General features: G+C 45.9%; 1 protein-coding gene across 5 annotated transcripts; it reads right to left on the reverse strand.

Annotated features, from left to right (window-relative positions):
* Positions 1–524: 524 nt before the first annotated feature.
* On the reverse strand, positions 525–24,890 carry LOC100304336 (uncharacterized). 5 transcript variants are annotated; one of them, XR_002261841.3, is made up of 21 exons: positions 24,441–24,890; positions 24,234–24,296; positions 23,749–23,838; positions 23,604–23,663; positions 23,450–23,515; positions 23,215–23,280; positions 23,054–23,129; positions 22,909–22,973; positions 15,834–15,926; positions 15,680–15,760; positions 15,457–15,541; positions 15,344–15,387; positions 15,209–15,271; positions 15,078–15,137; positions 8,735–8,894; positions 8,072–8,478; positions 7,777–7,905; positions 1,491–1,544; positions 1,218–1,277; positions 1,027–1,141; positions 535–854 (listed from the first exon to the last, which is right to left on the reverse strand). XR_002261841.3 is itself a non-coding variant. In XM_008683165.4 (18 exons), the coding sequence occupies exons 1-18, from the start codon at positions 24,798–24,800 to the stop codon at positions 736–738; spliced, it is 1,620 nt and encodes a 539-aa protein (XP_008681387.1). In that variant the 5' UTR covers positions 24,801–24,890; the 3' UTR covers positions 525–735. The 5 variants fall into 5 exon arrangements, 2 of the variants coding, with proteins under 2 accessions (XP_008681387.1, NP_001159247.1); XR_002261840.3 differs by lacking the exon at positions 7,777–7,905 and having other exon boundaries at positions 532–854; XR_004849346.1 differs by lacking the exons at positions 1,491–1,544; positions 7,777–7,905 and having other exon boundaries at positions 532–854.
* Positions 24,891–25,567: the final 677 nt, after the last annotated feature.

Here is a 25,567-nt window from a genome sequence, read left to right on the forward strand (position 1 = left end):
TTTAGCCAAAATGCCTAGGAAGGAATGAGTTGAAAATGAGTTTAACCCCCCTTTTATCCCTTTTTTATAGCTCTGTTGTCCTCCTTTAGCTTGAGAGGTGGCATAATGTGAGAGCGCTGTCACACTTGTTGCTTTCTATCGTGTTGAGCCTGGGTGGTTTCTCACGGTTCATCTGTGGAGTAACAACCCATTAAGGGCTTGTTCGGTTATTTTGAATCCATATGGATTGAAGGGGATTGAGAGAGATTTTGACTTACTAGAGATTGAATCCTTCTCAATCCATATGGATTGGGGTAAAACCAAACATAGCCTAATAGGGGTTCAAGTGGTTTTAACTTACTAGAGATTGAATCCCCCTCAATCTATATTGATTGGGGTAAAACCAAACATAGCCTAATAGGGGTTCAAGTGGTTTTCACGGCCTATCTATGAGGTAACATCCCACCAATAGAGAGAAGAGAATAGACCTACACTTTGCGTGTGTGATATAAGACAACCGTCGAAACTGATGATGTATAGTAGCAGAGAGAAAACTCAGAAAATGAAATAGTTGAAGATAAGCATATGTTGTAGACCGTATCTTTGTCCTAAATAACATATATCAAAGAGACTAAAATATAGGAGAATCGACAAGAGGCGAAATCATTCACCTGCCATGCACAATAATTTACAAGAGGCGAATATTTACAGCATTTTTTTAACTGGATCTTTACCTACTGAGCGAATGGAAGCCACTCATGTGGCTTTGAGCAATGTTTGGATCTCTTCTAGTGTTCTTCCTTTAGTTTCAGGCACGAGCTTTGCCACGAACAGCACAGTGACCAGGCTCGCTGCAGAGAACAGAAAGAATGTGCCTGCATACAGAAGCAGACAGCTTCGAATCAGATACTTTTGAGGCTAAATTATCAGATATACTACAAGTTTCCTTTCGAAACGTATGTTATCAGTCAACTGGCCCTTGAACAGCAAATAACTGTCCTATTGCTCGCCTCACTCTCCAATTCTAGCAATGGTGAAGAACTTTACCTGCGGGGTTCCAATCCATGAGGAAGTTGAATGAGTATGAAATCGCAAAGGAACCAATCCAACTGGCCAGGGTTACAAACCCTCCGGCGATTGCTTTCATGTCGATTGAGAATATCTGTGGCAATAAGTCACGAGATATCCTGAAACAAATGATCATCACTTAAAAGTAACTTCACAGGATACTTTCTTACCTCTGACATGATAACCCAAGGAACTGGGCCCATTCCAACTGAGTACGCCGCATAGTATACCTGTTTTAGGAAGCAGGATTACAATGTAATAAATTCTCCAAAAGTTCAGTGGTACCATTGTCGGAAAGCGCCCATTTCAAACTGTATTGGGTTGATCTCAATCAGATTTCAAGAGACTGATAACAAATTTAGCTTATAGTCATGGCATACGCAAACAAGTTTACATTTGAAGTTACATGATTGCAGGAATTTCAATTATAGCAATTTCTATACCAGTATGCCACAAAGAGCCAAAGTAGGAACCAGCTGTGTGCACAGTCCTTGTGCCTGTAAAATCATGGTACAGAGAAAAACAAAAGAGGAGGAACAGTAAATACTCATTTTACTGCATTATTTTCCGACAGAGATACACTGATATGCCATAGAATTCAACAAAAATTATGTACTTCAGATGTTTTAATTATCTGGTTATGTTGATTTAGTCAGTTCCATTTTGTTGATGTTTCCAGATTTCCATCTGGTTATTCAGTGGAGCCTCACACGTGTTAGTGTCCTTGTACCATTTATCTCATCGTCATTAAATATAAGATGCATAAAATCTGAGGCTCCAGTTGGATTTCAGGGGGGGAAAAGTTTTCTAATCCCCGAGGAAGGAATTCCTCCTTTAATAACAGCGCTTCAGCAATCCGAAGCGTCCAACATTCGCAACTGCAGCTACCTTGTAGTTTGCGAGCAGACACTACTACTCTCAGATAACTAAAATGACAAAAGGAATCAAAATCAATTAAGTCGAATGAGTTGGAGAATGAAACCCTAACTCAGGGTTGGAAGTTGTATTAATAGACCAAGGTTGGGCCTGTCCCATTACACATGGGTATGAATATAATTACAAGGGGCTAACCCAAAACTCTAAACAGGTACTCTGCCTCCCACAGTCTCAACTGTATCCTGCATAGATGTTGAGACTAGATCGAAAATCAGCGAATACACTCGAAATAGTCCCTTGGTAAAGATGTCGACGAACTGCAGCGTGGTGGAGATGTTGAGAACCCAAACGTCACCGGCAGCGACACGCTCGTGGACGAAGTGCAAGTCGATCTCCACGTGCTTCGTACGCTGATGTTGCACGGGATCGGTGGAGAGGTAAACCGTGCTGACGTTGTCGCAGTAGATGAGGGTGGTGTGCTGAAGGGGGCTGTGGAGCTCCTGGCGCAGCCAGGAGGCCTCGGCCACGCTGTTGGCCACAACATGGTACTCGGCCTCTGTGCTGGAGCGGGAGACGACGGGAGCGGCAGCCCAAGAGACGAGGTTGGCGCCCAGGAACACAGCGTAACTGGAAGTGGAACGGCGTGTGTCGGGACAGCCAACCCAGTCAGCGTCAGTGTAGATCACGAGCTCCGACGTCGAGGAGGGTCAGAGTAGATGGTCGTAGTTGAGGGTGCCGCGGAGGTAGCGCAGGATCCGCTTGAGAGCGATGATGGGGCTCCCTCAGGGTGTGCATGTGCAGGCACACCTGCTAGATGGCGTAGGCGATGTCAGAACTGGAGAAGGTCATATAATAGAGGGTACCGGTCAGGCTCCGGTAGGACGTCACGTCGACGACTGGGGGCCCATCGTCCTCAGAGAGCATCTCCTAAGTGTCGACAGGCATGGAGCAGGGCTTGCAGTCGAACATGCCAGCCCGCTCTAGGATATCGATGCCGTACTAGCGCTGGTGGAGGAAGAGACCCTGAGGCTGACGCTCGGCGGTGATGCCGAGGAAGTGGTAAAGAGGCCCTTGGTCCTTCATCGCGAACTCCCGTTGAAGGGCGTCGATCGTGCGCTGGAGAAGGTCGGCGATGGATGTCGTGAGCACAATGTTGTTGACGTAGAGCAGGAGTTAGACGGTGTCGTCGCCACATCGGTAGATGAACAGGGACGTGTCCGACTTGGCCTCAACGAAATCGATGGAGGCCAAGTAGGAGGCGAAGCGACTGTACCAGGCCTATGGCATCTGCTTGAGGCTGTACAGGGAGCGGTTCAGCCGGCAGACCAGATCTGGACGAGTTGAGTCGACGAAGCCGGTGGGCTGGCTGCAGTAGACAGTTTCTGTCAGAGTGTCGCGGAGGAAGACATTCTTGACATCGAGCTGATGAATCGCCTAGTCCCGAGAGAGGGCGAGAGTGAGAACAGCCCAAACGGTGGCGAACTTGACGACGGACCTGAAGGTTTTGTCGTAGTTGACTCCGGAACGCTGGGTGAAGCCCTGAAGGACTCAACATGCCTTGTAGCGATCGAGGGAGCCATCCGAGATCAGCTTGTGGCGAAAAATCCACTTGTCAGTGACCACATTGGTTCCTGGTGGACGCGGCACTAGGTCCCAGGTTTGGTTGGCCAGCAGGGCCACGTACCCCTCCATAGCGCGACGCCAGTGGGGGTCAGCGAGGGCGGCGTGAACAGAGGAGGGGACCGGAGAGGCGTCTAGAGGAGCGTTAGCCGTCAGGATTAGCAGGTCGACGAGGCGGAGAACGTCGGTTGCGCGACGAGTCACCATCGGGTGGATGTGCCCGGGATCACGGTGGATGGCGACCGGGTGGTACATGGGAGGCTCGATGCGGGTCGGCGGGTCGTCGGGAGCCGAGGGAGTGGCCCGCTCGCGACGGTGGTAGACGAGGGCGGGGTCGACGAAGCCAGTTGTGCTTGTCGACGGGGCCGGTTCGGCGGGGGCTCAGGGAGTGGCCCGCCCGTAGCGGTGGTAGACGAGGGCGAGGTCGGCGAAGCGGGCCGCACTCATCGACAGAGTCACGTATGGCGCGAGTGGGGTCGACGGGGCCGCGCGTGATGCAGGCAAGGTCGACAGGGACGCACGTGGCGTGGGAAGAGACGCGAGCGGAGGCGTCGAGGCCGCGCATGGTGCGGGTAGAGGCGCGAGCGTAGACGTCGAAGTCGTGCGTGGCACGGGTAACGACGCAAGGTGAGGTGTCTGGGCTGCACGTGGTGCGGGTAGAGGCACGAGCGATGGCATCTGAGCCTGTGGAAAGCAGGCGGGAGCGGCCGATGTGGAGGGGGAACCGGATCGGACTCAAGAAGAGAGTCGAGATTGGTGGGTGGGGAGGAGTCAGCAAGGGGAAACACATCTTCGTCGAAAACAATGTGACGAGAGATGAGTATGCGGTGGGTGACGAGGTCAAGACAGTGATACCCCTTGTGGTCAGGGGAGTAACCGAGGAAGAGGCAGGAAGTGGAGCGAGGAGATAGCTTATGAGGAGCAGTGGCAGAAGTGTTGGGATAGCAGGCACAACCAAACACGCGAAGATGGTCGTAGGAGAGGGTTGTGCCATACAGGGCGAAGTGGGGAGACGGGTGGCTCATCGCCTTTGAGGGGAGGCGGTTGAGGAGATGTGTGGTGGTGTGCAGGGGCTCGGCCCAGTAGCTGGTAGGGAGAGACTCCTGGAAGATAAAGTAGCGGATCATGTTGGTGGTGGTGCGAATGATGCGTTCGGCCCGACCATTATGGGGAGTGGTGTAGGGGCACGAGAGACGCAACTGGATGCCATGAGTGAGGAAGAAGGAGTGAGAGGCGTTGTTGTCGAACTCACGACAATTATCACACTGGAGGGCATGGACCAGGCGACGAAACTGGATAGAGACCTAAACGAAGAAGTGAGTGAGGGTGGCGAACGTGGCGAACTTCAACCGAAGCGGGAAAGTCCAAAAAATGAGAAAAACCATCCAGAATGAGGTGCCTGAGCAGCCTTGGACGTGGAAGTGGAAAAAGGAAGACGAGAGTGGTGGCCGAGCTGGCAGGCATGGCAGAGGTGCCTAGAGGAACCCCGACTACAAGAGATATCGGAGCGACTGGAGACCTGGGACATCACGTCAAGTCCAGGGTGACCGAGGCGACGATGCCAAACGGTAGAGGTGGTGGTGGAAGTAAGAGCATGGGGGGAGGATACACTGGTGGGGGAAGTGGAGGGCAAATGAATAGAGTAGAGGGGGCAAAGCTGTTACAGCGAGCGAGCGAGCACGACACGAGTGGGAAGGTGATGTATGATGAGCCCCTAGGGATCGAAGTTGGAGAATGGAACCCTAACCCTAACTCAGGGTTGGAAGTTGTATTAATAGACCAAGGTTGGGCCTGACCCATTACACAGGGGTATGAATCTATACTATCTATTAAGAACGCAAGGGGTAGGCTGCCTTCCCTGGTTCTGCCTCCGGGTAATCTGGACCGTTCGTTTGCCTCCGGGTAATCTGGACCGTTCGTTTCATCCAGGCGATCCGACCCGTTCTGCCTCCCAACCGTGGACTGCCTCCCAACCGTGGACGTACATCCCCGCGCCAAAAAATACATCTTAGTGCGGTACCAGAGGAATTAGTCTGAGCAACAAACAATCCACGCCAACGTTTATAAGCCACGTTTGGTCTGTCTTAGTGGCCGGTATGGTACTAATCTAATAAATCCCATAACAGTGCCTGCGTGCAGCCCAGTGGTTCGTGTGGCCCAACCGTTGGTGCGGCCCATTATGCAGCCCAGCCTACAGCGTCTGTCATCCTCTTCGGCAGCCCTAAACCTCCACGATGGCGCGCCGCACGCAGAGATGTGCCCACGTCCTCAATCTGCCTCCACGACGGCGCGCCGCACCACGACTTCAATCTCCCCCCCCCCCACGACCTCAACCGCTCTGCCAGAGTCAACACCGTCCAGCTCCGGTCACCGGTTCATGGAGGCGGCGGCGGTACTCCTTCGGCAGGCAAAGGAGCAAAGTTGGAGGCGACGAGGGTCCAGATCCGGTCGCCGGCGTCCATCCGGGGTTTGGAAGCGCCGCGGCCAGCTGGAGATGTCGCCAGCCAACTCTCGGGCTTCCTCTCCTCCATCCCCGAGATCGTCGCTCGTGGAGATCTCGCCAGCCAATGCCCGGGTGAGAAACAGGTGCGTCTGCTCATCATCTTTGTGTAGGCACCCTTCGTTCTCCACGGATGCTCGCGACACAATCGAAGAAACTACTCTCCCTCTCCACGACCACGTCCTCCACTCCCCCCCCCTCAATCACGAGTTCATCGTCGTCCACAACCTCCCCTCCTCAAAGACAACTGACTTTGTCGGCACCCCTTCTACAGGGTCCTCAATCCCCACGCCGCCATTGAACCCGACTCCAAGCTCGAGTTCGATATGCCCGATGCCTTGCGTGTGTACAAGATCGACTGTGTCGAGCGCTTCGACGACACCAAGTCCGTCCCGTCGTCCCCCAATGGCAATTCCACCAACGGCGTCGCGTCCAAGGACTTCGCTACAGGCATCTCCTCCCGACTCTACCTACCCGCGAGAGTGGATCCCGAGAAGAAGCTCCCCATTGTTGTGTTCTTCCACGACGGTGCATTCATGGTCCACAACGCCTCCTTCCCGCTGTACCACATCTACATCGCATCTGTCGATGTCGCGGTGCCCGCTAGCCGCTGATCGTGCTCCCTCACTCGCGATGCTCCCCCCTGACTGGCCTCCCCTTTGTTTATTGAACGATTCTTGTATATTATCAGGTGAGGATTGGTAAATTCATTGACTGATCTTGCCCCCTCTCTTAGGTTCAGGTGTTGTTGTTGCGTGCACAGGTTCAATTGTCTACACTTGTACAACAATTTAGTGAGGTTGATACTAACTGTATGCTCGCTTTGCTTTCTTTTGTGTCACAGTTCTGTACAAGATTATGCTTAATATGAAGAACTAAGGAATATAATTCAGAGGTAAAGGTTGTAATTGTTTTTGCATGTTTCGTCTTCTGTATATGAAATTTGTTTTTACATTATGTGTGTAATTGGTGTCGTTTCTGATTATTGATTGTGCCTCTTACCAGTTTGATATGTTGTCTACACTGCAACTTATCCCAACAATAAGAGTGAAAATGTGCCAATTTTATAATCTTAAATAAACATGAGACCAAGGTGAGCTGTTGTTTTTTAAAAACTCACCCTCACTATTTGTTTCCATATGAGCAATTTGCATTTTAATAGCATTTTTGCATCACACTTTATTACAATGTCTTGTGTAAGGCTCTAATTGTTGTTAAGTGTTCGTGTATGCCCAGGTGATTTTTTGTTATCATCTTGTATGTGCAGGTTTAGTGTTCAAAATGGCGGCCTTAGGCAGGCTTGGTGGTCTTCTAAGTTAGGTTTAGGGCCACTGGTAGCTTGTCTCCTTCAGTGTTCAAAGCTCCTCATGTCCACCAGGCTATTCATTGGTGGTGAGTTTTTGTTGTCTTGTTTCCTCTAATATACCAACAGCCTTCCATTTTTATGTTTATTAGTGTTCTTTGGTTAGGTCTTGACGTGAAACTAAGACAAGCATTCAGTTAGTTTGGACATGTTACTAAAGTTTGTATACACATTTGAATGCTATTATGATGTGTGTTAGTGGCTCACTGAATGGTATTGATCCAATTTCCTCTACTGTTGCGTAATGGTAGATTACGAACAGCAAGCTAACAACTTCGATCATTGGGCTTTTGGTTACCGATATAGTAACAATTCCAACAACAAGGTCTGGGGTATGCTGTTTTGGTAGCTCAGGAGATGCAATGCTTACAATATTGTCATCTTCCTCATCATCCGAATAATCAAATACCACTGTTCTCTTTCTGTTATTTGCATTAGTGGATCCCCTCTTGTAGTTTATCCCATGTTCATCATCGCTGCTATTTCCATCTGCTTCTTCCTTCGCACAAATTTGTGCATCAGCAGTAGCTAAAAATACTAACAGCATTAGTTCTATATTAGCATGCTTGTAAAGGGTTGATATACAGGACTAGATATGTGCTGAGAGTTATAGACGAGAAAGTAAAGCACAAAGAATTTGAATATGAACATTTGTGAGATAATACCTGCAACACTTGCTACAGCTGTAGAATTAGTGGTACTTGGAGGCATAGGTTTTGCTGATGCACGACCCCACATGTTAGCCAGCGATCCACCATTACTAGGCATGGCCTTTCCATTTTGAGCTTTACTTTTGCTTGCATAGGCATCAACTGATTGTTCTTTGTCAACAGGACCATTGCCAGCCTTATCTAATATTGTGGAATTATCCTTCTCGGACTTAGTGTCTGCTCCCTGCTTTGAACTTACAGGCAAATCTTGCCGCCGAGCAGTAACAAACTGCTCCTTTGGAGTAACACTAGGCTTAGACTATGCGGCGGCTGCAGCACTATTCAAGGGCTTTGGTGGCAATGAACTCACATGCTTTCCATTGGATGTTCGCTTGACAAAAGAATTCAAAACACCACAAAACCTGTGCATGATTGTGAAGTGACGAAATTGAGAATACTGATCAGGGATAAAAGTTGCATAAATATACATGCATATGAACACAGGTTTGCATCAAGGTATTATCTTTGACAAATTTCACTATTTTATATATAAATCTATCTCCATCTATATGTGTGTTTGGTTATGTATATTCTCATCTGGTTATGTCTTTGCTTACAATTCCTTCGTGGGCATGCCTTAGACTTGGGAGAAAACCAAATGGGCTAAGAGAACAATACCTATTATCTCTCAAACAGTTCTCATAATCAAAAGGCTGATTGAAAAGCTCCTCTGCCTGCACAAATTCATGATTCCAAAGTATAGCTGTATCTTTTGGAATACAGGCCTGGATACTGTAGATCTGAACCGAACAAGAATCTTTGAAAATTTGCCTTGCTTCTGCATGGAAGACAGATTAACTTTTCACATAAGAAATTTGACACTAGATAAAAGAAACATATCGCTGGGAAGTGAAATGGTTGTTTTCCTTTTTTGCTACTGACTAAGAAGAGATCCAGATGTTCTGATATTCACAGAGGTAACTGCATGCCGGACAGCCGGAGTAACTAATATTGTTGGCCTCCAACTGTATACATTTTGTTAGCTATTTATGTTTGCATTTTAGCTGGTGATATGGGTTAATAAGCTGATCAGATCCCTCCCTCTGTTTGCCATTATTATACTTTCATATAATGCATAGTACTACATGTTTTCTTTGACCTTCATTTGATTACTGACCATTGTGTTATAAAGCTACTTCTAACTTGTGTGCCAAATTACATGTTACGACTATTCATTCGATTATCTGGCCATGATGGATTACCCACTTCCATCAGAACTTCCCATGCCTTTGTCAGCCAATCCTATTAAAGAAGTTAGTCCTTAAACATCAATTTCCATGCATCATGTCGCTCTGTATATCATGTCTTGCTAAGTTTAAGCATTTATGAATCTTGTCGCTGTGTATATCATGGCTAAGTGGTAATTGCCCTTATGTTTACATGAGCAGTGCGTACAACATATATGCGCAGATTGTAAATGAATGACATAATGTTAGTTGTGACATAAGATGAGCAACACTAACTCCTTTGTTTGGCCATTGGTCGATGTTCAAATATATTTGTACTTGACAAAGGAAATTGTTATATGGTGAAAGTTGTGCTGACCTTTTTTTTAGTTATAGCAAAAGCTTCTTCTGAAAGGTGCAACTCTGACTAAATATTTCATTTTTGGTGAAAATTGTTATATGGCTTGATTATCTGAATGGGAAATACATTAGTTGAAACTGAAAAACAAAATTGAGTATACACAGTAACATCCATATTTTTTGGGATGCAGATTGGGCCACTGAATTCATTGTGTTTTGGGCTTTCTTTTAGATATTTTATTTCTTGCATTTCTGGAACTAAATTGTGTACGACAAACTGTATATATTAATAAAAGGACTTCCCTTATATTTCATTTATGCATTGTCCTTACCCCGGTACCACACATGAAACTAAACGGTAGGAGTATATTTGCTATGTAGACCAAATGGCTAAAACCATCCAATATTTTCATAAACTGAAAATGCAGAGAAAGCAATAAAGTTGTATCAATACAACCGTACAGGCTTAGTAGGAGCTTCTAATATCTAGCACTAATAATATGTAGAATGACATATGACTGAACAAACAATATGAGGACTGGTAACAATATTGATTTTGCTAATAGGGCTTAGATTGGATACTATGATTTGTTCCCATGTGATTTTTCCAGTCCTCTGTAGGGCTTGAAGATCATCCTTTGACTCATTTATGATATATTGGCCCATGATCTACATGTTAAGACACCTTTGTTTTACCACCTCAATATATTGTTTCCTTGGTTTTGTATTCTTTTAATTTAAAACAACCTACCCTGCTGCCTTGCCGGGGAGTGGCCAGCGACCGCTCCACATGACCACATCGGCTGAGGACATGAAGGAGGCACCGACAGTCACAGAGGTGCTGTACAAGTGGACAAACATCGGCAAGGGGTGGCAGTCGCGCTGGTTCGCGATCCACGACGGAGTGCTCTCCTACTCGAAGATCCTGCCTCTAAGGACGCTGCCGCAGGGAGGACCTGGGCGCGGATCTTGAACTAAAACTAAAGGATGCCTATGTAAGTTATATTTTCTCTCACATTTACATCAAAACTTATTTTCCAATAATCAGCAGACCTTGACATGTTTCTATATACTTTCTCTCACATTGACAAGTTTTTTAGATTTATTGCAGGCCACCTTTATTTGCTTAATGAGTCGTCGATCTTCACACATTTTTTTAGATTCATCGTAGTTTTTATGCATTCTTTACATGTTTTTGTCCTTTTCAGATTTAGTATAGGTAAGCTTTTTTTGCTTGGACAGTCTATTTCTCTTTGCTTCGACAGTTTCTTTTAGATTCAGGTAGGCCACCTTTCTTTGCTTAGTGTGTGGTCGATTTTGACACGTTTTTCAGATTAATCATAGTTTTTATTCATTCTTGGCATGCTTTTGTCTCTTTTTTCAGATTAGTCTTTATTCATCCTTGACATGTTTTTGACTTTTTTCAGATTTAGATTCAGTACATCTAAGCTTTCTTTGCTTGGACAGTCTATTTCTCTTTGCTTGGATAGTTTTTTAGATTCAAGTGACTTGGTGCGGTTCATTTTGTTCTTAGTATGTTTAGATGTTTTTGATTCTGAACTTTCCATGGTGCTATTCGTAGAAATCCTGGATTAAACACCATGATGGTGAATTTCTCGGGGGGGGGGGGGGCATCAATTGGACCACCTGATTTTCTCTTCTTTGATATCAAGTTTTACCATGGAAAAAGTTCAAATGTTTTTTATTCTTGTGCAAAGAGTTGTTGTGACAAAGTGCTCTATTAGTATTAGACTATTAGTACAACATAGGCATCTTTTGCTCCTCCCCTGTTCTCCCAGCTCCAAAGCTCAGAATTCTGCTAGCCAGCTAGGAATAGTTTAGGAGTGTCGTCCAAGTAACTTAAGCATCATTTCCTACTCCTCGGAGGCATGGAGTCTCCAGAATCGTGTACCATTTCTATCTAATTGTTTAGTGAAGTTGCTTCTGATAAGCGTGAACAGCAAAAAAGTACTCTTGTGGTTGTAGGTGCAAGACTCGAACGCCGCGCTCTACAGCCGGCAGAAGTCTGCGCAGGTGAAGCTGTACGAGACTTGAATGATGTCCACCATGTGTTCGTTCAAAATCCCCTCAAGGTAACAAGTTTTGATTCTTGATGATTTCAGCTGCTAAAACTTGAGAGTCACTTGCAGATCTCATAGTTGTTGAATTCTAATGTTGTCTTGTAGAAAAAATTGAAGCCATGATCTCATGCTTTGGTTAAGATTAGCTCTATCTTTTCGCTTTCTATCCAGGGAGCCACAATTTTTACCTTACTCAATTATATTCATGTATTTAGATCATATGTTTGATTTTAGAGCCGCCATCCCAGGTGGGTTTGGCCTTCTGATCCTGACTTACATTTGAGTTGTAAGAAAATAGTTGCACGTTTAGCAGAGCTTTTTTGTACACCAAGTTGCAAAGAAGTATATTTTTCTCCCCACTCTGGTTTGATTTGACCAGTTTTTTGCTCGCTATGTGTTACTTTTTGTTGAGCAATCTGCTATTTGCTGATTTATTATGCATACAGATCGGATGAGGAGGAAGGGCTCAAAGCCAGATGCCACTACCGGAGCGCTAAGGTGGACAACGTTGTCTACTGTCTTGAGGATGACGTCTATGTCAAGGTCCTTGTTCATTGCTTTTTGTTGCTTCTGCTCTCATTTTCCAATTGCCATTAGGTATCCTGCACACATAACCCTTCTACGTGGAAATCATGAAAGTGGACATTTGACACATGTATGTTCTAATATGTGAAAAATTGTGTCAATTGTCTATCACCGAGAAAACGAATAAGGTGAGCCTTTTTCCCTTTTCTTACTTTGTTTCTCTCTTTTCCCCCTTTTTTGGTAGCATGATGATGAATATTTCCCCCCTTTCTTACTTTTTATCTCTCTTTTTCTTTTTTTGGTAGTACTATGTGTTGGCCCAATAAGAGATCCGCTTTCTTCAATTCTGAGATGGAATTCTATCGATTCTTACTCCAATTTCCCTAACTACCATACTCCATCTAATCTCCAGATTCTGGATGTTGCCATAGCAGAAGACGCTAGCGAGAAGAAACTTTGAATGTAATTGCAAGGAAGCATGACGTGGGCCGACTCTCCATCCCAGATCTTCCTATCATCATCATCACATCATTATCTTTTTCCTTGCCAGGTCAGTGGTGCTGTCGACCCATTCATCCATGAACCACCGTCTGCATGTCCTGTTCATATTTTTCGTCCCTCTGTGTTATATAGATAGTCGACACCATCCATTTATATCCTTTTTATAGAGCTAATCATTGAGATATCTCTTCCTCTTGGTCCTGATGAATTTGTTCGTTCTATGACGAGAAATGCCTGTATACCTATGGTATCCTTCGTAGTTCGTGTTGCCATGGCCCTTCTTTATCATGTTGCTCATCTTCGATAGATGCCATGATTCAGTGAATTAAGCATTTATATTTGAGAAAAGGGGACCAGTTTTATGAATAAAAAAATGACAGGATTGTAAATTTGTATACGCAAACCGCTTTAATTCTTCTTTAGACGGGCTAGCGACATCTAAACGGCCGAAAGCAGCAGCAGAAAAAGGTGTGACTAAGAGTCCATATTTTGAATTTGGGAAATGCGGATCCTCCCTCTTTTTTTTTGTCATTTTCGCAACTGTAGCAGAGTCAGATAGTCTTAATTTGTGCACAGTTCACTACTTCACTCGAACAGTTGTGTCTTTACTTGAGCTGATGATGTTGAGTTGGAGTTGAGCAGATTATACAACACGCTTTTGCAAGGCAACATTCTAATGAGTTGTGTAGCTTTGGAAAAAGCTAAGGAACCTGACAAAGGATGCAAAAATGTGACTGATTTTACAAATAATATTGTTCAATGCAGAATTCTGGTAGCTGCCCTCCCTGATTTTAGTAACATGTTGCAGCTCGTCAAAGTTTAAGCAAACCCAAGGCATAACCAGACTCTCGACAGGGACACAAGTACACAAGAGAAACTTGTAAGAGAAATAGAACATCAAACAGCAAGTTCTTGGTCCTGTGCTACCGAGACGAGAGAAGCATGCGTGTATTGATCACCTCCGTATATACACCTGACACATCATCATGCACTACTCATCAAAGGCTTGATTTTTTTTCAGCTGCGTCAGATGGGCGGCGCCTTCCGCGACGGGGCGGCGCCGGACTTGTGCGCCAGGAAGAGCTTCTTGAGCAGCCTGAGCATCATGAGGAGGCCCATCCTCCGCCGGCGGACGACGGCGTGCTTGCGCGTCTCCAAGGCGCCGTCGAGCCAGGGCTCCCTCACGGCAGACAATTATAAGCACTCCAGCTTATTGGGCGTCATAGTTAGTCAGACAATTATAATAGCGTACAAAATTTACGGAGTGTCTATGACGCCCAAGAATTGACACATGTTGGATATTGGACTTGTGCTATGACGCTCCAACTTATTTTTAAATCTCAAGGTGTTTGATGTTCTATTTCAAAGCATGTTTGATGCGAGCCAGCTGTTGGGTTTATTTACTCCTTGTATGACCATTAGTAAAAGGGAAAACTGACGTTTCTGCTACATGTTTCAGGATTTCCTTAGCCCCGGCTGTCATTTGCCTTGTGTCGAAAATAAGTATGCTATAAAGCGTACTGTCTTGATGGGAACTTGCTGAAATACATAAAGTAAGTAATCATCTTTTTTATTTTGCAAAGAACCTCGTAAATACTACAATTCTGTACAGAGTAAGCTAACACTTTTTTTTATTCTGATTCTCCCAGAAATCTGACAATGCGGTCCTTGGGCTTCCTTATGCGTTGGCCAACCAATCATTCTGCAAATCATTCAACTTGGATCTGCTTGAAGCCTCAGCTACACTTACTCTCGCTGAGTTGTGGCTGGCTCTTGGATCAAGCCATGCAAAGAAGGCACTGAGTCTTGTCTACCAGAGCCTTCCCATGATTCTTGGTCATGGTGGGCTTGAGCTGCGTGCTCGAGCTCACGTTGTTTTAGCAAAGTGCCATTTATCCGATCTGAAATTCTCAAGTACTTTGCAACACTTCGTGTTACATTAAGTGGACAACCTATTGCTGATCCTTTAATGTGTAAACCTCTCAACATATTGGTCTGCTCGACACATCCACCTAGACGCTAGAAGCTAGACCTGTTATGCTTGTCGAAACGCCTGGAGCGGCACATATCTATAATATATATTGTTATCGTGTTATTATACGGTTCCGTTGCAACGCACGGGCACTCACCTAGTGTAATTATAAAGGGCTAACCCCAAAACCCTAAACGGGTACTCTAACAGAATGAAACAATAGGCAGAGCCAAAGTAGAGCATGTTTTAAAAGTTCAGTGATTAATCATATTTTCCATAAATATTTATACCATTTGCTTGTTAAGCTCAGACATTAAACCATATGGTAAATTCACGAGCTAAAATGCTCATGTTACCTTAAAATAGAATGATAGTCCAGTCAGAAAGCAGCCAAGAAATGTTCCAGATGAAGAGACCTGAAAACCAAAGACACATAGAACAATGCTTTTCTTTTCTGTAGATCAACTCAGATTTAGAGTGTTCATACCAAAAGAAGGGCTCTTCTTCCACTCCTATCCATCAGAAGGGCCCCAAAGAATGTGATTGGAATCTGGAAAAAAATAACAATTATAGAAAACTCCTATGACTAGTAGTTTTATTGAAAAAATGTCTAAATCTGAACCTGAATAACGCCAATCAAGGTGGTCCCAAGTTTTCCAGAAAATCCTGAAGTTTTTAGAAAGAGCTGTAGATACCTCGTTTTTTAAGAGGACAAAATTTATCTAGCTTGGATACCTGCAGAGGAAAAAATATAGCTTGTATAGAAACCTAAGGCATTAATTCCTCCCAGTTGCTGAAAAATCATCAGGCCAACACCCACCTGAATATCAAAGTTACAGAATTAGTTCTGAACTTCTTTTGTACTTTTCAGGAAACAATAACTGGCACCATTAATTTCTGGGTTTTTGTTAGCTAACAAGAAAGCAATAAGGTATTTTTAAGAAAATAAAATTCTTACCGTGACTGCATACATATTTTTTCTCTGAAATAAATCTTGAATCTTGGCCTTAGGCAATCGACGAACTGATTTTATATAATCCTGGACAGAATGTTTAGTTTGAATATCGGTCTACATTGTTTGATAAATGGAAGCTATGTTCAGAATAAATAACTTTGATCTCAGTAGCCTCTTCAGAAATGTCAGAATCTTCCCCCCTAAACTCCTGTAATGAAGCATGAAATTCTCTTTCTTTCCCTATGTTGGCCTGCCATATTATCAAACTGAGGTTTAGAAAGAAGTGTATAATTTTTTTTTCTCGAACACGCAGGAGAACTGCGCGTCATTATATTAAGAGGAAAAAGGTCCCAAGTGGACTAAGAAAACAAAGTGCCCGAGAAGGCAGCAAACGAGAAGAGGGGGACAAAAAGAAAAAAAAGAAAGAAACCAAAATAAAAGAAAGAAAAACTAGAAACTAGAAACAAGGGGGGGGGGGGTGCAACCCCCACCACCCCACTTAAATTAAGGCCACAATTGTCTAATATCTTTTGCTCCTGCCATTCCCCAAAGCTTAACCTCCTCATGAATCTCTTGCAACATGCTGCGGATACTCGGGGATACCCCATCAAACACACAAGCATTCCTTTGTTTCCACAACCTCCAAGACACCAAGATAACTAGGGAATTAAACCCCTTTCTTTTACTATTTGGCACTTTCTGCTCAGCCTTCCTCCACCATTCTTGGAAAACCACATCTGTTATTTCTGGAGCCAAAGGCAGCAATCCCACCTTGTTCAAAGTCTGGGCCCAAATGTCTCTAGCAAAAACGCAAGCCACCAGAATGTGTTGTGCTGTTTCCTCTTGCTGATCACAAAGAAGACATTTGTCAGGATGGTTCAAACCCCTACGAGCCAGTCTATCTGCTGTCCAACATTTGTTAAGGGATGCAAGCCAAATAAAGAATTTGCATTTCTGAGGTGCCCATGTCCGCCAAATTCGCTCGGACGGTTCAAAATAAACGGAACCAGCGAAGAAACGATCATAAGCTGACTTAGATGAATACTGCCCATTGGCCGTTGGCAGCCATTTATGCTGATCTGAAATTCCAGGTTGCAAATGAATTCCCCGAGTGACATCCCATATATACAAGAAGCCCATAAGCACTTCGGCCGGCAAACTACCAGTAATGTCCGACACCCATCTATTATTTAGCAAAGCCTCGTACACAGATCTGCTCTTCTGAATTTTCATGGGGATGCGACTCAGGAGAACTGGAGCAAGCTCACCCACAGATTTCCCATGTAACCATTTATCAGTCCAAAACAAAGTATTCTGGCCATCTCCCACAATAGAGCAAACAGAGACTGAGAAAAATGCTGCTGCATTTGGATGCACCTGAATGTCAAAATCTGACCATGACCGTTCAGGCTGGGTCTTTTTAAGCCACATCCAACGCATATTCAGAGACCAGCCAAGCACCTCCAAATTGTGGATTCCGAGGCCCCCCCTACTGATAGGCCTGCAAACCTTGGACCAACCGACAACACAATGGCCTCCTCTAACATCTGTCCTTCCCTTCCATAAAAACCCCCTGCGAATCTTATCAATAGCTCTAATTACCCATTTGGGGCAGTTAAGGGCAATCAAATGATAAATAGGGATTGCAGTGAGAACCGACTTAATCAAGGTAGCTCTCCCAGCCGGGCTAATAATAGCAGCCTTCCATCCCGGAAGCTTGTCAGCAATTTTATCAATGAGCTCATTAAAGGAGGATCTCGGGAGTTTCCTAATTGACAGAGGCAAACCCAAATACTTACAGGGAAAAGGCATAACCTTGCAAGGAAAAATGCTCCTAATCTCCACAAGCTCTGGATCGACACACTGAATAGGAGTCATACTGCACTTGCTCAAGTTCGTGACCAATCCCGAAGCTTCTCCAAAAATTCTAAGGATTTCTTTCACCATAAACACTTCCTCATCTCTTGGCTGCATGAACAGCACTACATCATCTGCATACAGGGAGACTCTTTGCCCATTTCTGTTTCTCAAGAGAGGCTGCAGCAGGCCCAAATCGCTAGCCCGCGAGAAAAGTGAATTCAAAACATCCATAACTAGGATAAACAACATAGGAGATAAAGGATCCCCTTGTCTTAATCCTCTTTGGTGGCAAATAAGCTTTCCAGGTTCACCATTCACCAGCACCCTAGTCGAGGATGAGCATAATAACTTGGAGATAAGATTGCACCAAACTGGACCGAAACCAAGATGCCCAAGAACTTCCAGCAGAAATGGCCAAGAAACAGAATCAAATGCCTTGCCAATATCCAGTTTGAGAAGCACATTGGGGATTTTTTGTTTGTGGATTGCTCTGGCTGTTTGTTGCACCATAATAAAGTTGTCTTGTATGCTTCTCCCTTTTACAAAAGCACTCTGGTTTGGGGATATCAGCTCAGGAAGCGTGGGAGCAAGCCGGTTTGCCATTAACTTGGTAACAATTTTAGCAAAACTATGAATAAGGCTGATAGGCCTAAAATCTTTTATCTCTGCAGCATCAGATTTCTTAGGAAGTAAAGTCACCAAAGCTGAGTTAAGAAGGTGCAAATTCGATACATCACCCAACAAAATCCTCCCCATAGCTGCCATGAAATCCCCTTTAATGATTGGCCATGCATGCTTATAGAAGCGCCCCGTGTATCCATCAGGCCCTGGAGCTTTGTCTGAAGGGATAGAATTAATAGTGGCCCATACCTCTGCCTCAGTGACGTCCCTTTCCAACTGCTCAAGGTTTCGGGTTGGAATATGAAAAGCAGCCAGGTTGAGAGAGCAGTTCCTTTGCACAGCAGTCCCCAAGAGATTATTATAAAAATCCCACACAACTTCTTGTTTTTCCTCCTGCTCTACCAAGATTCTGTCTGCTACTTTCAATTTTGCAATGAAATTTTTCTTCTTTCTATATCGTGCCTGTTGGTGAAAAAAAGATGTATTAGCTTCGCCTTCTTTCAACCAGCGAAGTCCACTTCTTGTTCTGGCCATAGTGCGCTCCAGTGAGGATAAAGCTAAGGAGTGGAGCTTCAGCCGTCGTCGAAGCCACTCCTCCAGAGGCGACAGAGCCCTAGAATCCCCTGCAATTTCTAGCTGGTGCAAGATTTCCTTAGCTGCTAAGAGCTGATTCTTAACATTGCCAACACTCCGCTGACTCCAGGACTGCAAGTGTTTTGAAAGCCTTTTTAACTTCACTGCAAAACGTTGCAGTGGACAAAAGGAACCCACTGGCTGTAACCAAGATTCTTCCACCTTCTCCATAAAACCTTCCAATTTTGGCCAATAGCTTTCAAAGTGAAACCGTCTTTTGCCTTGGGAATACTCATGCAGCCCCAACAGAAGAGGACAGTGGTCTGAAATGACTGTTGCCGAACTTTGCAAAACGCAGTCCGGGAAATAATCCCCCCAATCTGAAGTGTGAAAGACTCGGTCTAAACGAACAAGCGTGGGACTTGCTCGTTCATTGGACCAAGTAAATTTGCGCCCCATCAATGGCAGTTCCGACAGATTTAACTCATTAAGAATGCGACGGAATCTACCCATCATAGCCCTGTCAAGGTTGCCATTGTTCTTGTCTTCTGCTCGATATATAAGATTAAAATCCCCACCAATAATCCAAGGTCCGAAACATGCCGAGCGAATTGAGCGCAACTCATTTAAGAACTGCAACTTCTGATCATCTGGTTGAGGGCCATACACCCCAGTAAACCACCAAGGAGTACCGGAAATATGATCAACTTGAACAGAAACTGAAAAAAAGTCTACTCTGGTCTGAAGAACCTTACAAGTGCCCCCCTTCCAAGCCACCAATATCCCCCCACGCGTGCCCAGTGCAGGGAGACAAATGAAATGGTCAAACTCACTTCCAAGCAAAGACATCACCATAAAACGGGAGATAGAGGCCTTCTTTGTTTCTTGCAAGCAGACCAAATCTGGTCGAGCGCTAACAATTGTCTGACGAACTGCATCTCTTCTGGCTTTCTTATTAAGACCTCTTACATTCCAAATGATGATTTTGGACAAATCCATTTAAACAAGCGACTAACAACAAAAAAACTGGAAAAAGGAGAGAATTATGCGCCCCCTAAACAGAATCCGTCGGGGCATCTCCTGCGAGGAGCTGAATGGTCTCCAAGTTCTCCACGTTTTCAGGAACAGTCCAACCAAATAAAGCTACCAGAGCCTTGATGTGGGACTCCGATAGTGGATTGGAGAAGAAACGTCCATACTTATCAAGAGCTTCAGTGGTAACAGCCTCATTTCCACTAGCAATACCCAACCTTCTAATGAGATCCTGCTGGATATGTCTGATAGGCGCATCTTTGCTGGATTTAAAACCCTTGCTTGCCAGGCGGCTGCTACGACGAGGAACAAAATCCAGAGGCAGCTGCGCAGACTTTCTCTTCTGTGGGGGCGGATGGGGAAGAATGCAAGAGATTGGTCTTGTAACACTAGCCACAAACGATTGCACCGGTGTGATACCTTGCTGAACCAAAGCTTGAGAGTTGTTGCTGTGATCGGATGTAGGATCAAGCTCATCTTGCACCTGATGCTGGCTCCTGATCCGCCTTCTAGAATAATACTTCAGTGGGGGAGCCTGACCATGGACCAGCTCCAGCGACCCTGCAGCCTGATGAGGCCCTTCATGCGGACTTGATGCATTCCTCTGCTCCAGTGGCCCAACACACATAAGCAGGGACGAAACCTGAACAGGCCCCTCACGCGGACAAGATGCACCTCTCTGCAGAGGCGTTCCCGGCCGCACCAAGTCCAGAGGCCCACCGCACAAAAAAGGTCGGGGCAAGGTGGGAACGGGCCTCTCCAGTGGCCCAACAACCTCCGCCCGGACCCCATCAACACGCGTGGACGGCGATGTCCCCCAGAGATTTGCTGTCCTGTTAATCTCCCCCATGCACTCCTCGAATCCTCCACCCCTGGCTGCCGCACCAGCCAGCAATAACTGTGGATCCGAAGACAGCTCCACCGTCCCGACACCCGAAGCACACAGCATCGGTTCGCCTGCCCCAGGCGCCGCGGCTCTCCTCCCTTGACGGACCGAACGCTGCGGGCCCAGTCGAAGGTGAACCGGGCGCCTCGAAAGTTGCGACGGGGATCCTGGAGGCTGGCCATCGTCGCCGCCGGGAGGGTTGCCGTCCGTCGATGGGGGAGGGAGAGGGTCCCCCCCCGCCGCCGAAAAGTCCACCGGGAAGGCCTCCAAGCTGATTTTGTATGACAGACAACGTATCTCAGTTGCTACTGGCCCAGGTTCCACGATGAGGAGATCCATGTCACGATGGAGAAGAGCCGGGTTGAAGCACCATGCCCTTAACATGAAGGACGAGAGGTCAGACTTCTCCACCGTCGCCGGGTGCAGTTCAGAAATAAGGCATGAGCCATGCAGCAGATGTTCCGCCGTAGAGCGTGCCCAAGCATGAGGCGGTATACCCCGGATTTTTACGTCCACCAGGGCCGGGAGGTTTGCTGCCGACGCATGAGCACATCTCGTCCATCTCTTGAAATGTAGATTGAAGCGCGGACCTCTGAAAAGCCTGCCTCCCCCGTGGACCCTCGAAACTGTGTCCTCATCGGGGAGAAACAGGAGGAAGTCTTCCGGCATGGCCTGATGAATCGCCATAGCAGCCACATCGATGCCGAAACTGAGAGCAACTTCTTCCAGCACCTCAACGCCCTGAACTTCAGGCCTGGTGCCCACCACCGAGACGAACAGGGCTTTACGCAATGCTGCTTCTTCACGCGCCATTTCCGTCGTAAACGCCAAGACGCAAGAAGACCTCATGGACCTCGCCGGCAGGCAAGCATCCAGCAGGCCTTCATGTGTAGCAGGAACCCTCTGTTCCAGAGCTGAAAGATGGGCAGGGACTTCAGCAGAAACCGACCCAGAGGACATCTGCTGCAAGGCAGGTGAGACCGTCCCCAAGGCCGGTCGACGCGTGGCCCTACGCCTCTTCCTCCTGGAGCCATGAACCGGTGGAGCAACCAGTCCGGAGCCCGACGCCATTGGCAGGGGGGGCACAGGCTCCACCCCGCAGGCCGGCTGCGACGGAGTGATCCGCTGCCACACCGATCCCTTCCGCATGATGTCCGGGGCTGCCCTTCCTGGTTGCCTGGGGCCATGCATCCCGGAAAGGCGCTGCCACACCGGAACTCGCACACCCTGCTGCTTCAAAGGTTTCCACACAGCCTTCTTCTCCACGGACTTGATGGGGCACTCAAGAGCACGGTGGCCAAGCCCCCTGCACCCAAAGCAGCGAGTAGGCCGCCGACAAGCAGCAGCAAAGTGGGAAGGGGAGAAGCAATTAAAGCATCTACCCCGGAGATCCACAGGGGGGGAAAGACGAGGAACAGTACGGCGCGCGCGCCTCCTCCCGACCACCTGCCAACCGTCGCCTTCTTGACACGGGCGCGCAGTGACCCTACTCAGGTCCGCCGTGCACCCACAGTCCGCTTCCTTCACCACCTCGGACGAGCTTCCAACGTTAAGCAGCACGGCCTCTTTAAAGGAGCGAGGTGCCCGCTGGGAGCCGCCGGAAGAGGACGAGACGGGACTTTCATTACTCCATCGCTGGAACTTTGACCGTCCTTCCAGAGAAGCCGCAGGGTAGCGGGGCTCGATTCCCAGCGCCGCACCGGAGGGGTTCGAGGGGGTGGTCGCCGAGTTCGGAATGAATTCCGGCGAGGGGCTGCGGAGGGTGATGGCGTCAGGGCGGGTGGGGCTGGGGCTGGGAGGCGAAAGGCTGGGAGCCATTAGGAAGACAATTGACTAGGAACAATTCAGAAGTGTATAATTAGAAACTAAAATTTTAGTCAAGATTTTCTATGCACAAAAGAGGTTATATTTCATATTTTCAACACTATTACTTTGATATAGATAACCATGTGTGGAAATGAGGAATAAGTCATGAATGTAAAATAATGTTGTTGTTGTAAGGTAAAATGAAGGAGTGCAGAATGTGTAATTCATATATTCTATGAAACAAAACGGTTTAGAATAATCATCTGTCACAACAATATATGAAATTATTTTGCTATAATAACAAATCAAATGGGAAAAACATATTTCCTCCAACAATATATGAAAAATGATGGTCAACAGAAAATGGTGCTATTTTCCTCTAACAATATATGAAATTATAAAAAAATACATCACAACACAACCATGTTACATGCAGAGTCAGTTACCATCTCACCAGCCACCTTGGAGACTCTGGAATGAAGAAAAGCCCAACAAGTAGGACAGCACAAGGTATCAATCCTGCATTAAATGCTATATTAGTTTCTCTTGATGCTCAATTTGTCAACATACATGATACATGTAAATATATTTGTGATTACCTACTACAACCAAACAGCGCCATGAAACAAGTGCTCCAATAATGTAAGCAGCCGAACACCCTGAACAGATGAATAACTGCATATTCAAAAGAGCCCATATTAATTACTAAGATTCACTACATAAAAATAATAAGAGGCACTTCAGATCCAATTTCTCTGACCTGGTTTGAGGTTGCAAGGCCTCCTCGGATACCCTTTGGTGCTATTTCAGATATATACACAGGCACCTGTGTTATTATAACCCCAGGAGTTGTTAGTGCATAGAATGTGGTGTTCATAAATGAAACTTTTTTAAGAATGTTTGAGAGTGGGACATGTTTCCATTGCTTAAACAAAAGGTTTAGAAACATAAGAATGAAGATTTAGGTACATATATTGAGAACTATAGATGTTCACCACATAGGAAAGAACTCCAGTACAATACCCCAGCAAAACTCTTCCAGCATAGAGCATCATAGCATCCTTCATGTCAGTAAATGAAGAAAAGTATTACAGCTAGAAAATGGCAGTCAGCAGATGAAGGAAGAAAATAGCTGATGGAGGAGCATACCTTGGCAAAATATACAGTAAGCCAGCCAAAAATGCCTACAACTGCTGCAAATCGCATGGTCTGTGATAAATGCAAATGGAAGAGATGTGAGGATGAATAATGGTAACCATTTTACTTATCAACTGCTGCAGCTGAATTACTTAACCATTTTGCGTCCAAGAATGTCTGCCAGGCTGCCGCTAGTCACAGCACCAATCATTGCTCCAATTGTCAAAACAGATCCAAAGACACCATACTACAAGGACATGAATCAAAATGATTTCTTGTCGAAACCAACAGGGGGCCTTCTGTACAACATTATATTTTGTAAACGAAGAATTGAATTGAGAGAGAGAGAGAGAGAGAAGATCAAAGGGTGACATCAGTAGCTTGGTTACCTTTTAGATCACAGTATCTAGTTATCTACTTAACCAACTAAACTTTTATGAAACAGTCACAGTTAATTAAGGGATTCTGCTTTGATCAAATAAAATGATTTTTTGCTGCTATGCATCTAGCCTGTTACCACCTACCATTAGTTTACACAAAAGTTAATTTAATTCACAGGAAAAAGAGATAGGATAATTAGTAACCGTGCGCTAGAAGAATGACTTTTATATGTATATACTCCAATGTCAAGTGTCAACCAACCTCGGAGTTGGACAACCCAATGTCGCTCACAATTCCAGCTTGAGCCGGCGCAGAATACCCGACCTGCATACCATGTGCTCTATATTTGAATCGAATCAAGAGCATTCCAAGGTCATGCTTCCTGGATTTTCTTTTAGACCGAATGATTTTTTCCTGTTTTTTTTAAAAGAGAAGGAATTATGCTTATAAAGAAATCGTAGTTCTCACACAGGTGCCGAACTCGAAGGAGCCGCACACGACCACCGCCGTGGCGAGGAAGACCATCCACAGCGACCCCTGCCCCTCGTTGCCTCTGTACGGCGCCTCCCCAGCCACTGCCCCTGCCCCTGACCCCGACGCCGCAATGCCTCCGCGCGCGCCATTGACTCCGGGAGGCGCTGCTGCCGGCAGCCAGCGGCGCGCGACCGGCAGCAACAGCTGCGCGACGCGGCCATCGTGCCGTGTAGCAGCCGGCCGCTGCCAACGCCTGCGGTGGCGGAAGGAGACGGAAGGGGCGGCGTTGCAGTGGAGCAGCAGCGGCGATGCTCCTGCGGCTGGTGAAGGGAGCGTTGCAGCCAATCCAGCCATACCTGGCGGAACAGAGAGGGTGTCTGATTTCGCCACATGTTATTTTCCATTTCTAAAAAATCCTAGGTCGGAGCATGGGCCACCCAACCAACTCCACCTCATCCAAAAAAGACGACAATGTATCGAGTAGATACGAGCTATTTTTTTTTTTGACACACAATAACCTACAAACTTAGGCCATAATTTTGATCCAAAACCTAACCCAACCTAAAAGAACTGAATCTATGTGGTGTTGTGACTCTTTGGTTCAAAGTTTATAATTTTTTAACACGGTTTGATAGGATTTTAAGATTTTTGTTGGAAAACCGCTCGTGCTGAAAAATGGCTGAATTCTTATACTGAAGGGTCTGGTATTCATGTCATGCCGGAGAGGTCCATTTTGCTCAATATTTTGTGAGCTTTTTCTATGGTTCTTTCCTTTCCGATTCTAGCGTTTCCGCTGTATTCTGTGGACCTTTTAAGTGTATCTAGTCATCAGTTAGCGTGTGTACTCGCCGTAAGATTTCTGTACATGTGATCGGTCGATGATATCTTTAAGTAAAAGATTTAGAGTATTTATTGGCTCTCATTTATCCTCCACTAGTCCTGGTCGCCTACTTGGTACTTCAACTAAATTTTGCCATGGGCAAATTTCGATTTTTAACAGGACGACGATACGTAGTTGTTATACTAGCGCAACAACTATAAAACATCAGTGGTATTTGCTGATCATGAATATAAAAACGAATTGCTGATTGATCTGCAGGCACATGATACATATATGTGTC

The sequence above is a fragment of the Zea mays genome, chromosome 1 (assembly GCF_902167145.1).
Source record: "Zea mays cultivar B73 chromosome 1, Zm-B73-REFERENCE-NAM-5.0, whole genome shotgun sequence".
Classification (NCBI taxonomy): domain Eukaryota; kingdom Viridiplantae; phylum Streptophyta; class Magnoliopsida; order Poales; family Poaceae; genus Zea; species Zea mays.